Genomic DNA, 13026 nt, shown 5'->3' with positions numbered 1-13026 from the left:
AATGATACAGTACACTTAGAAAGTGCCTATAACTGTTTTTATATACTAAAAACACCACCTTCACGCCACTCAGTACATAAATACCTGGTATGACTACGTGTGCATTTGTAAACAACCTATCTGAGCAAATACATAAGAAAGTCGAAGGTAATTCATACATAAATTGGTAAGATCAATACACACAAGATGAAGTGGGACACAATACCAACACATGTACCACCTTCAAGATACCGTCAACAATCCATGCTTAAATAACGATAGTCAGATGTTGTGAAAGCTCATGAACTACCGAAATGGTAGACATAAATATTTAACAGAAACACTTAAACTATAACCTATTGACAACGTAGCAATAAAAACAAATATACGTACAATGTCTAAATAGTGTATAAACTATTGACAGCGTTTCACAGATCAAATCACCATTATAATTTCGAAAAAAATGGTGAGAACGAAGATTTGTTATGGTACAAATATCATAGCACATGAGCAAAAAGGTTACAGTAGGTCAAGGTTTGAATTGGAGTGTCCATAATGTTCTCTTATACTGCAGCAATACCATGGAAATATTTCCGTAATATGCCGTAGTTTTTCGATGTAGGATGTAGAATAATTTGAAGGTCTATTTTCTACCACGAAGCCTTTGAATACAAAGTGGTTTTTGGCTTCACAAAAGCTGCAATTTTGCGGCATTATATCTGTAGTAAACTATTGGTGTGGGTAGATGCCAGAACACAGGGATCTGAGAATTAGTTACAGATTATATAATCATTTAGACGTTTTATAGGTCTAGATTAAAAAACGATAAAAAACATACTCTACATGGTACTTTATACGAGAAGGGTGGATACTCACAGACTCAAAATTTCTAACACGCCTACCTTTAGCGGCAATTAAAACACATTTTTAGTACATCGTCATAAAAACTGCTACTACCATTGGAAAGAGCGATAATTTTCCATTTGAAATCATCCTACACATCTATACAAAGTGCCGTCATTAAGACGGAAAAAGCCCCATTATGACAAACACCTTGAAGATCATCTAATTAAAAATTCATACTGGCTTTGTGGCCGATATACATGTAATATGCATGAGCAAGGCTTCTGTTGCAATCTCATTGGCCGGCTATAAAAAGTTCACAGATGTACACGTTTGAATAGTAACGGCGAAATCCATATATAGACTACAATGTCCCGAGAAGAAATATTTTTTATAGTCGGCAAATGAGAACCTAAATAAATTGTAAAATTGAGTGAAATACATATTTAAGACGTGTCAGATACCTTACTAAGCAAAATATATCAGCTATTGTGCAGATGTGTGAAATAACAATAATTATTTAATGGAAATTCCATCTTTCTGTATTTAGAACCGGCCCGGTCGAATTTTGCAAAACTTTAATTTTAACAGCAATGATAACTACTGGTCATCCATGTCGTTTTTCGATTGATATGAAAATGAAATATGCATTTCTAGATATATAATAAATCTATATATACCCTTTAATATATATTCCTTCAGTACTTCCTGGGCAATAACGGTAACAATATAAAATTCAATATACTTAGCTACACAGAGGGAACTTGTACATGAAATTTGAGACGACAGCTCGCTTTCGAACTTTCTTAGAAAAAGCGGTAACAATAATTGTTAACGGGCGGAGAGACGGAAGGAGGTCGTGCCAATAAGGAAAGATGATTTGAATAGCACACCATATGACATCCTCAAAAATCCAGGGGTTACCATTCCTGACATTATATCTACCCCTGAACTATCTCATAGTAAATCTGGAGGTAAAAGAAGACAAAGGTAATTTGATCCTTTGATATATATCAACGGAATTGTATAATGGTAGACTATGGTTGACTGTGTTGCTTTGAACTGGAGCGTAGCTCTTTGTAATCTTCAGAGGAAGTCTCCCCAAACCTGTGAATGGCCAGGTTTTCCCCCCTAAACTACCTTCAATTTTACTATAAGGTAATCCACGGGTGGATATAACGTCAACTATAGTAATAAGCGTATCATTTAACATTATAACAGTTCACATCAGTTTATGGTTTGACACCAAAACATTCCACAACAGGGTGTGGTTTGATACCAGAACAGTTCACATCAGTGTATGGTTTGACACCAGAACAGTCCACATCAGTGTATGGTTTGACACCAGAACAGTCCACATCAGTGTATGGTTTGACACCAGAACAGTCCACATCAGGGTGTGGTTTGATACCAGAACAGTCCACATCAATGTATGGTTTGACACCAGAACTGTCCACATCAGTGTATGGTTTGACACCAGAACAGTCCACATCAGTGTATGGTTTGACATCAGAACAGTCCACGTCAGTTTATAGTTTGATACCAGAACAGTCCACATCAGTGTATGGTTTGACACCAGAACAGTCCACATCAGTGTATGGTTTGACACCAGAACAGTCCACATCAGGGTGTGGTTTGATACCAGAACAGTCCACATCAATGTATGGTTTGAAACCAGAACAGTCCACATCAGTGTATGGTTTGACACCAGAACAGTCCACATCAGTGTATGGTTTGACATCAGAACAGTCCACGTCAGTTTATAGTTTGATACCAGAACAGTCCACATCAGTGTATGGTTTGACACCAGAACAGTCCACATCAGTGTATGGTTTGAAACCAGAACAGTCCACATCAGGGTGTGGTTTGATACCAGAACAGTCCACATCAATGTATGGTTTGACACCAGAACAGTCCACATCAGTTTATGGTTTGACACCAGAACTGTCCACATCAGTGTATGGTTTGACACCAGAACAGTCCACATCAGTGTATGGTTTGACATCAAAACAGATTACATCAGTGTATGGTTTGACATCAGAACAGTCCACATCAGTGTATGGTTTGACATCAAAACAGATTACATCAGTGTATGGTTTGACATCAGAACAGTCCACATCACTGTATGGTTTGACATCAGAACAATTCACATCAGTGTATGGTTTGACAACAGAACAGTCCATATCAGTGTATGGTTTGACACCAGAACAGTCCGTATCAGTGTAGGGTTTGACATCAGAACAGTCCACGTCAGTTTATAGTTTGATACCAGAACAGTCCACATCAGTGTATGGTTTGACATCAAAACAGATTACATCAGTGTATGGTTTGACATCAGAACAATTCACATCAGTGTATGGTTTGACAACAGAACAGTCCATATCAGTGTATGGTTTGACACCAGAACAGTCCATATCAGTGTAGGGTTTGACATCAGAACAGTCCACATCAGTTTATAGTTTGATACCAGAACAGCCCACATCAGTGTATGGTTTGACATCAGAACAGATTACATCAGTGTATGGTTTGACTCCAGAACAATCTTATTGGTTAGCATACGGCTTGCCGAGTGTTTACCTGCCAAACATATGCAGGAGAATTGAAATATGTCAAAATACTTGATACTATTATGTTGGAAACAAATAAACAAGAGGCCCAGAGGGCCGGTTTCGCTCACCTGGTTTTTTTAAGTAATTATCACAAAGACTCTGACATTTAGAAAAATTAGCAAAATTGACTCCCAAAGTTTAATTTTGAATCACAACCATATAACGATGCTATTGTTACCATACAAATATGCTATCCAATACATAGGTTCAGAGAGTAAGTAATTTATATGTCATAATGAAAACAGTAGCCTAATTGACCTTTTTGGCCCCACTTCTATGGCCGTCTAAGGCCCCCGGGGTCAGCCCTATCAATTGTACAATTTCAAATCCCAACCCTATGAGGATGCTACCATTGCATTATGAGTGCTCTTCCATGCTTGGTTGCAGAGAAGTCCTTTATATGGAAATAGCTAAATTGACACCTTTTGGCCCCGCCCCTCCAGCCCATAGGGGGTAAGTCCAATCATTTGTACAGTTTTGAATCCCCATCCTATAAGGATACTACCATTGCATTATGGGTGCCATCCCATGCTTAGTTGCAGAGAAGAGGTCATTTATATGGAAATAGACAAGTTGACTACTTTTGACCCCGCCCCTCAGGCCCATAGGGGGTCAGACCCATCATTTGTACAGTTTTGAATCCCCACCCTATCAAGATGCTACCATTGCATTATTGGAGCTATCCCATGCTTGGTTTCAGAGAAGAAGTCGTTTATATGGAAATAGCTAAATTGACCCCTTTTGGCACCGCCCCTCAGGCCCATAGGGGGTAAGCCCCATCATTTGTACAGTTTTGAATCCCCACCCTATAAGGATGCTACCATTGCATAATGGGTGCTATTTCATGCTTAGTTGCAGAGAAGTCGTTTATATGGAAATAGCCAAATTGACCCCTTTTGACCCCTCCCCTTAGGCCCCCAGGGGGTAAGCCTCATCATTTGTACAGTTTTGATTCCCCACCTTATAAGGATGCTACCATTGCATTATGGGTACTATCCCATGCTTGGTTTCAGAGAAGAAGTCATTTATATGGAAATAGGCAAATTGACCCCTTTTGGCCCCGCCCCTTAGGCCCCCAGAGGGTCAGCCCCATCATTTGTACAATTTTGAATCCCCACCTTATAAGGATGCTACCATTACATTATGGGTGCTATCCCATGCTTGGTTTCAGAGAAGAAGTCGTTTATATGTAAATAGCCAAATTGACCCCTTTTGGCCCCGCCCCTTAGGCCCCCAGAGGGTCAGCCCCATCATTTGTACAATTTTGAATCCCCACCTTATAAGGATGCTACCATTACATTATGGGTGCTATCCCATGCTTGGTTTCAGAGAAGAAGTCGTTTATATGTAAATAGCCAAATTGACCCCTTTTGGCCCCGCCCCTCAGGCCTCTTTTGGGGTCAGCCCCATCATTTATGCAATTTTCAGTTAATAGCCCATAAGAATGATACCAGTAAAATTTTGTTGAAATCCTACCAGCGGTTATGGGGAAGAAGTCAATTGTTGACAGATGACAGACGACAGACGCCGGACGCCATGGTATATCCCATAAGCTCACCTCGGTCCTTCGGACCAGGTGAGCTAAAACTTGCATGGTCAAAGAAGAATTATTTTAATGCAACATGTAAAAACACAACCCCTCAACAAGACAACAAAATGATGATGCTGTTGACAGTTCAACCGCCATTTTACTGAAGAAATAATTGTTATATTTTGTTTTTCTCTGAACGTGTGTGTATGAATGTCATTTTTTAACAGATATTTTATATTTAACACACATTAGCACGTTATGTTGAAATATCTGTCAAAAAAACGATGTTCATATACATTAAAAACAACATGAACAACAAAATCTTACAATTGGTTATCATGATACTTTTAATTGCAATGAGATATCCCTCATTTATTTGATGCTATATGCATGGTTGTAACAGCCTTGGAACAAATGAAATAATGGAACAGCCGACCAATTAAAACATTTCGTGGGAAATTGTGTTAATATCCAGAGCCAACGAAAAACAGAAGAGTTCTGAAAAAAAAACAGGAAAAAGGAAGTTGAGCTAAAGAAAGATGGAGTATAATTCAAGTAGAGCGGGGCTGCAATTGTTGAATCAGGTATTCAGCCTTGACATTAATATTAGACTATATACACAAAGATGGGTGGAGTTTTGCAAAGTAACATTTACCATTACCATGATATTTTCAGCAATGTTTCTATGGTTACAGAAAAAAGCACAAAAAGTGAAAACCTAAAAATAGCAAAAGGCACTACTAGACCATAAGAACAATGTGTCTTATGAAGTTTCATGGAAATATCTCTGCTGGTTTTAGAGTTGTGCTCCGGAAACGATTCTTACACAAAAATCTGCCATTTTCAGCAATGTTTCCATGGTCAGGGCTCAAATTTTACATTTTTTGCCACTTGCTAAAAATAGCAAGTGCCATAAATTTTTACTTGCTAAAATATATGTTTTACTTATAATTAATATCCGTATTCAAATTACAGTTGTTATATATAAAATCCTTTATTTTTGCATGATGTGAGGTGTATAAGTACATAATAAATATCAACAATATTACTGTAAGAACTTGGCCCCCATATTTTCCATAACAACAATTTTTCACTTGTCAATCATAATGCCATTTTTACAGTTGTCCCTGATAAAAACCACTTGCTTAAATAGGCAAGTGCATATTTTTTTCACTTGCTATTCTGGTATATCTACTTGCAAAAAGCAAGTAAAACAGCCTGAAATTCGACCCCTGATGGTTACAGAAAAAAGTACAAAAAGTGAAAACCTTCAAATAGCAAAAGGCACTACTAGACCATAAGACTAATGTGCCTATGGAGTTCCGTGCATATATCTCAACCGGTTTTCCAGTTATGCTGCGGAAACGAACCTGGTACAAAAATATGATATTTTCAGCAATGTTTCCATGGTTACGGAAAAAATGCAAAAAATGAAAACCTAAAAATAGCAAAAGGCACTTCTAGACCATAAGACCAATGTGTGTCTGAAGTTGCGTGGAAATATCTCTACTGGTTTTAGAGTTATGCTCCGGAAACCATTCGTACGGACGGACGGACGGACGGACGGACGGAACCCATTTGTATATCCCCCGCCAACTTCGTGGGGCGGGGGATAATTATACATTCATTATAGTTGGATCTTTAGGAATTACTTAATTGTCAAAATTTGGAATAAGGACATTAAAGATATGTATTTTACTGAATCATTTACTGATTTCATTTAATACCAATTCATAAATACACATCAAAAGTGACATTCACACAAAAATGAGCATCAAATTCGTTGGTAAGGTGATATAGTAGACACATAATGGAAATATAAATATTCAGTTATAAATAACGTTATGTAATCATTAAGGATGTACTTTTAGGTCAAAGGATAAGTAGGTGCATTCTGTCATACCTCTTGACAGAAATCTGCCACAGCTAAACCTGGTGACATATCAGTGTATTATAGAGGGAGATTGGAGACTTGGACATATCAAGGGAGATTGGAGACTTGGACATATCAAGAGGTTAACTATGAATGAAATAATAAAGTAAAACAAATCGGACATTTAAATTTAACATTTATTTAAGATATTCAGCTTGGTGGTAGTGATGATGTATCTGGGACTACAGGATCTGGAATCCGTCTGAACACAGCCAAGTATTTGTCGCCATGGTTCCTTGTGACCTTTTGACCTTCTTCAGTACTTTCGTACAGCTTCTCCACAACGACATCTGTTTTCTGTGTGTATATAATAACAAGGAGTAAATCACCACCATTATAATTAATAAGTTACAATAAGAGAGGTCTCGAATATCTCTCATATCTACATAAAATTAAATAGAGGTTACACAATGAGTCATTGTTGAATATTGAATTTATGCCACACGAGTGAGTTATTTCTTAAAAGTTACAAAATACATGAGCTTAAACTTAAAAAATTACTTATATAAAATCTCACCAGTTCTTCATCTTGTATTCGCTCAAACAAAGGAAAGTCATTGAAGTGTTGTACCATCCAGTCGTGGAGGTCCTTAACGTCAGTCACTGTATACACAATGCCCTGTAAACATTCATAAAATAAAGAAACAAAAGGCCAAGGGGTAATAATGGTCATCAGACAACTTTGGCAACAATTGTATAGGAAATTAATTAAATATGATGTCATTGTAGCCATCTTGGATTTTGGATCAATCTCAACTGTAACAAACACTTTGTAGAGACCATGTCAGGATAATTTCAGGCAAGTTTCGGCCAAAGTGCGTTCATAGAACTTGAGAAGAAGTTCAAAATGTCTTTTCAAGATCGGCTGTGGCGCCTCTTTGATTTTGAATCAACCCAAAAAAAACAACACTTGGTACGGATCAGTCAGGATCCTTTCAGGCAAGTTTCAGCAAAATCACACTTAGCAGAACTTATGAGAGAAGAAGTTCAACATATGTTTTTAAATGGCGTCTGAGGTGGCCATCTTGTATTTGGAATGAACAAAAAAATTAATAACTCTTGGTCAGGATCAGTCAGGATCATTCAAGGCCAGTTTCAGCCAAATTATACTGGTAGAACTTGAGAAGCAGTTCAGAATGTGTTTTCAAGATGGCAGCTGTGGCATATACTGTATATAACATTGTACATTTTTAAAATACATGAAACTAACGTACAATAATTTGTCAATTATGTATATCTAGTAAGTAGAATTGTTATCTCTCAATTACGTTTTTCTACTGTACATTCTTCATTGAACAATTACATTTCCCTATATGTTTTTACAGAAAAAAGAAAATTCTGTTAAAAATTACTTAACATTGTATGTGATTGTCATAGAACTACATTATTCACCATCTACTGTACAGCTTTAATAGTATCACATTTTAATACATTAAATTTATATCCTTGATATCAATTGTACTTCTACAGACTTTATAACTTACCCCAATTTTTAGAACGTAAGCGTACTCAGCTAGAAGTGTCTCACTTATAATCCTCCATTTATGTTTAGTTTTCTTGAAATGAGGGTCGGGAAACAGGAAAAACATTTTAGTGAGCTGAAATTTAAATAAGACTCACAAATTTATATACTTAAAAAGTGTGTAATTTTCTATTTTTTTACTGCTTTGTAATTAACTACTTTACAGTTCCACAAATTATTCAAAAATGATAATTTTCATGCTATTGTGCAAATATTAGTCAAAAATTAAGTCACATGAAAAAGAAATGCATTTTGAATTGGAATACATTTAAATATGCAGTGGACCCTCAACAATCTTAACACTTCGAACCCAAACCATTCAGATTGTGAATTTTCTGGACTGTCAGATTCTATTCCTGCCCAAACTGTCTGAATTGTGAACATTCAAGAGTGTCAAATTCCATCTGTTTAATCAATCCTTGTCCAGAGTTTTCCGGGCTATCCGTGTCTGGATTATTGTTGGTCGGCTGTACATCAAAATATCAATATCATTCAAAATTTTGCTTCGGGAGGGAATAATTATTTACCAGTCACATTTTCAGGTTTTAATGTTAAATAAAATTTTGCAATATACATGTAATGCATGAATTTAAGCTGGTCTGCTTACCTGACCCTTGTAGAAAAAGTTGGGTAAAAACTTCATGGCATTGGTCCTGATACAAGCAATATTCTGGTATTTCCCTGGACTGTTTTCCCTCAAAGCTTTGATTCTGTCTTTTACATAGTCGGACACTTTAACTCGTATCTCCATTCCTAACATCAGTGAGTCCGGAAATACTGGAGATAACTGGACTGAAAACAAAAGAAATCAAATAAAACATTTAAGAAAACTTCATGTTTCTTCATCAATACATACTTTCTGTAATTACAATGTAAATAAACATTGGTCATTATTAAAACAAATTGTAACTAGAAAACTGACATCTGTCAGAAGAGGGCCCTGTCCCTACTAATTAAGTTGACCTATAGTGACCCAAAACACCATTAGATACTAATTGTCATTGAAATCAGACAATTTTGAGATTTTGACCTTTTATAATAGTATATTTAAGATGCTCTATCGCCGACAGCATAAGCGAGACTTATCATTTGAATAATAATTCAATTATTGGTGTTTAAATGAGTATAAAAATGTCTAATTAACACAAAAATAATGTTATATAATTTCTTCTGCTTTTGAAGCATGCACACTCAGTTTTTATTCCATATACAAGATAGTGCCATGGAATTTTTGCGGGATGCAATTAAATCATTTTGAATATTTTTTATCCTAGATTAATTAGAAGCTCAAACTTTTTAATAGTGGCACTGGTAAACTTTTGTAACTGGAGAATAACATTAATGTGTCTGCTTCTGTTTTTGATAGAGAAAAAATACTGTTTGTCAGCGGTGGAGCAACTTTAATTTATAAACAGAACCAGACGACAAATAATGAATTACATGTAACAGTTCAGTTATAGGATACACCTTTCAACATTATTAATTCATTGCGCATATTGCCTACCAAAGCTTTCCACTTAATTTATATTTACCCAATAAACCTCCGTAGCCACATCCAATGTCTGCAAACTCCACTCTAGGTCGTCTCGCCTTTTCATTAATCTCATCTTCTTTATCGTCGTGTTTGCAGTTTGGAGGAGGCTTACAAAACTCTGGGAAATACTCGGACCAATCCATAGTGTCTGGACTAAGAGGGCTATAACACATTGAATAACATGGATTATCATTACTGAAAAATATTTACTACATTTTCTATCACTATATATCCTAAGCTGAAATATACTATACAAATGAGTAATGACTCTGTGGTAGGGGTGGAGAAATGCAGTCAGACTGAGGTTTGAACCTCTGGACATTAGCTGGATACTCTACCAACTGATCAAATTGAGCAATATATATAAATTGTATACACATGTACCTATACATAGTTATATTCTTCTTTCCCTTTTTTAGTCTTTGTCGCAAACTCTTACCGCACTACGACTTTCATGTACAATGTAATTACCACAACCGGGCTGTACTCAGGTTCAAGTATCTCCTGTTAAGCGTCAGGGTTCGAAATTTACACTCGCCAACTGGCCAAATGCAAGTTGATTTTTGAATTGGCGAGTTGAAAAATATTGTACATGCATTTTTTGGCACGCAGGTGCATCAGTTGTTATCACTGTTTCATGTCATTTAGTCTACTTTTAACACTATCAATCCTGCTGTTTGTTATGTGAGCTTTAGACAAAAGCAAGTTATACTTTAAACATATGTTATAAGCTTAACTAGTTTTCATTTGCACAAAGTGCAATATTCTGAAAATAGATTTTTGTTACACAACTGAATGACACTAAATGTTCCAACGATTGTTCTTACCTACAAGAAATAAGTATCATAAATGCAATTTATAAGAAACTGGTTGCTTTTAATTATACTTTCAAAGTGGCAAGCAAATTTCTGATTTAGCGAGTTGAAATTTTACGAACTTGCCGAAGATGGATAGTGGCTTTATCACATTATATTATATTCCCAATGCTTGAAACTGGGTTTGGCCACAGGTGCCAAATGTATAGAAGAACTGGAAAAAAATATCCAGATCATTGTCAAACCTGGGAGCAATTGAGCAACCTGGTCACAGGGATCAACCTGCATGGCCAATCCAGAACATGTTATTGCAAGACACCTAATTTAACATTATATTGTTACAATACACATGTACACGTATGTCATGATTTCTAAATTTAAATCAAACCATCATTGATTGCCATGATTGGCAATGTCGAAATCCTTTATACATAGAATCTGCATGACCTAGTACTCTTAATATTTCTTTTTTTTTCATTTTTTCTTACTCAAGATTTTCAAACTATAGCATATGTATCTTTTAATCAGATATTAAGTGTAATTTATTTTGTGATTTGATAATCTGATAATCAACTGGTTATATTAACAGGTTGGGCACAACCCTGCACATGGGTAACAGTTACCCATTTGAGTAACAGTTACCTGTTTGAGTAATCAATAAGTTACCCAAATGAGGAATTTTGTGCAAGAAAAATGCATGAAGCTGTTTTAAACTTTTTTTTATCAAAAAAGGGCGTAATAAATTTGACATGGCACCATTACTAACATAACTTAGTACATTATTAATCAAAATGGGACAAACTTCATTGTCTCAATTTTGGTAAAAGTCACAAACTAAACCACTTCCATTGCTTACTATGGTGCTAAAAATAGAACACAGGTAAAACTCATTCAACCATGGCATTTGCACTGAATTTCCCTGATGGCTATACACTGAAGTCAATGGTGAGCACGTAAATTGTCATCTTACAACAAAGTTAGACAACAGAATTTGATATTTCACCCACAGAAACATAGAGTCTAAGATCAGTTGTAGGACATTCTAAAAAGTATGACGCCCTTTTTTGATAATGATTTTTAAAACAACATTGTGTGATTTCTTTTCACAGAATAACTCATTTGGGTAAATTATTGATTACTACAAACAGGTAACTGTTACTCAAATGGGTAATTATTACCCATGTGCAGGGTTGTGCCCGACCTGATTAATGGGAGCAAACTACATATTTATAGAACATGAAAAATACACATTTCTGCCGAATTCACCGAATCAAACCCAATTTCCGTCTGATGAAGTGATTGTTTCATTGACTACATTATACATTAGAAACTTGAATCAGATACAGTACTGAATAACTGACAGAAATCATGACACCAGCTGCTCAAATTATTACCAGAAACATGTGTTTCTGTTATTACTGACAATGAATTTAGACTCACTAATCAACTATATGGTCTGACATTGGGTTGGAATGAGCCCTCTGTCTGTAGTACTTCTTTTGTGGTAGTTTTGTCTCCATTGTTTTGGCCATGACTATCTTGATATCGAGATGCTCGTTTAGAGATTTAGCGATTCTCACACGTGTTTTTCTCCAGTTATTTATCCGGAAGTTATAACGTTAACGCTTTTTTAACGGTGGGGGCTAAACCATGTAGCCCGCCCCGAGCCCGAGCTTTAAAACCCGAGCCCGAGCTTTGGTTATTTTCGTTTTTCTCCTCCAAAATAGCACGTATTAAAACAATTTTTGGCACAAAGAATCTTTGAGGTATTTGTTATCTATACATATAATTCATATTTCATGAAATTATTGTGAATTTCATAAATCGACCTTTATCACTTTTCAGGGGGCTAAACCATGTAGCCCGCAATGGAGCGTGACATTTTACGATTTTTCCAAATTATTAAAATATTATGCCTTTTTGACAATAATTGCCGTAACCCAAACACCAAGTAAACATAGCTGGTCATAAAGGTATAAATTTCAACATCAATATCAAATGATTTCATAACGAATTCTGCTTTTTTGTAACCTCGTTGACCTGTCTCGCCGATCTCACTGTTTACCCGAGCCGAGCCCGATCTAAGGGCAGACAACTCTCCGACCCGAGCTTTTTTTAATGACTGTACGTGTAGAATGCACACGTTATTATTACAATATTGTATAATGTTATTAATGTAATAGCAGTTTATTTTAATATTTGAATTTTAATTAAATGACATTAAGTACAAAACTTGACTAAATTCAAATGAAAAATAATT

At 35.9% G+C, this 13026-nt stretch overlaps 2 protein-coding genes across 2 annotated transcripts; one reads left to right on the top strand and one right to left on the bottom strand.

Annotated features, from left to right (window-relative positions):
* Positions 1–2250: 2250 nt before the first annotated feature.
* LOC138328906 (nuclear pore complex protein DDB_G0274915-like) lies at positions 2251–3048 on the top strand. Its single transcript, XM_069275622.1, has one exon. The coding sequence runs from the start codon at positions 2251–2253 to the stop codon at positions 3046–3048; it is 798 nt and encodes a 265-aa protein (XP_069131723.1).
* Positions 3049–7014: 3966 nt separating this feature from the next.
* Positions 7015–12582, bottom strand: LOC138329149 (tRNA (guanine-N(7)-)-methyltransferase-like). Its single transcript, XM_069275914.1, has 6 exons — positions 12207–12582; positions 9950–10113; positions 9025–9209; positions 8380–8493; positions 7413–7514; positions 7015–7192 (listed from the first exon to the last, which is right to left on the bottom strand). Exons 1-6 carry the CDS (start codon positions 12296–12298, stop codon positions 7046–7048), a joined length of 804 nt encoding a protein of 267 aa, XP_069132015.1. The 5' UTR covers positions 12299–12582; the 3' UTR covers positions 7015–7045.
* Between the last annotated feature and the right edge of the window lie 444 nt (positions 12583–13026).

The sequence above is a fragment of the Argopecten irradians genome, chromosome 8 (assembly GCF_041381155.1).
Source record: "Argopecten irradians isolate NY chromosome 8, Ai_NY, whole genome shotgun sequence".
In the NCBI taxonomy this organism is placed as follows: Eukaryota; Metazoa; Mollusca; class Bivalvia; order Pectinida; family Pectinidae; genus Argopecten; species Argopecten irradians.
This window is presented reverse-complemented; position numbering and strand designations above follow the sequence as displayed.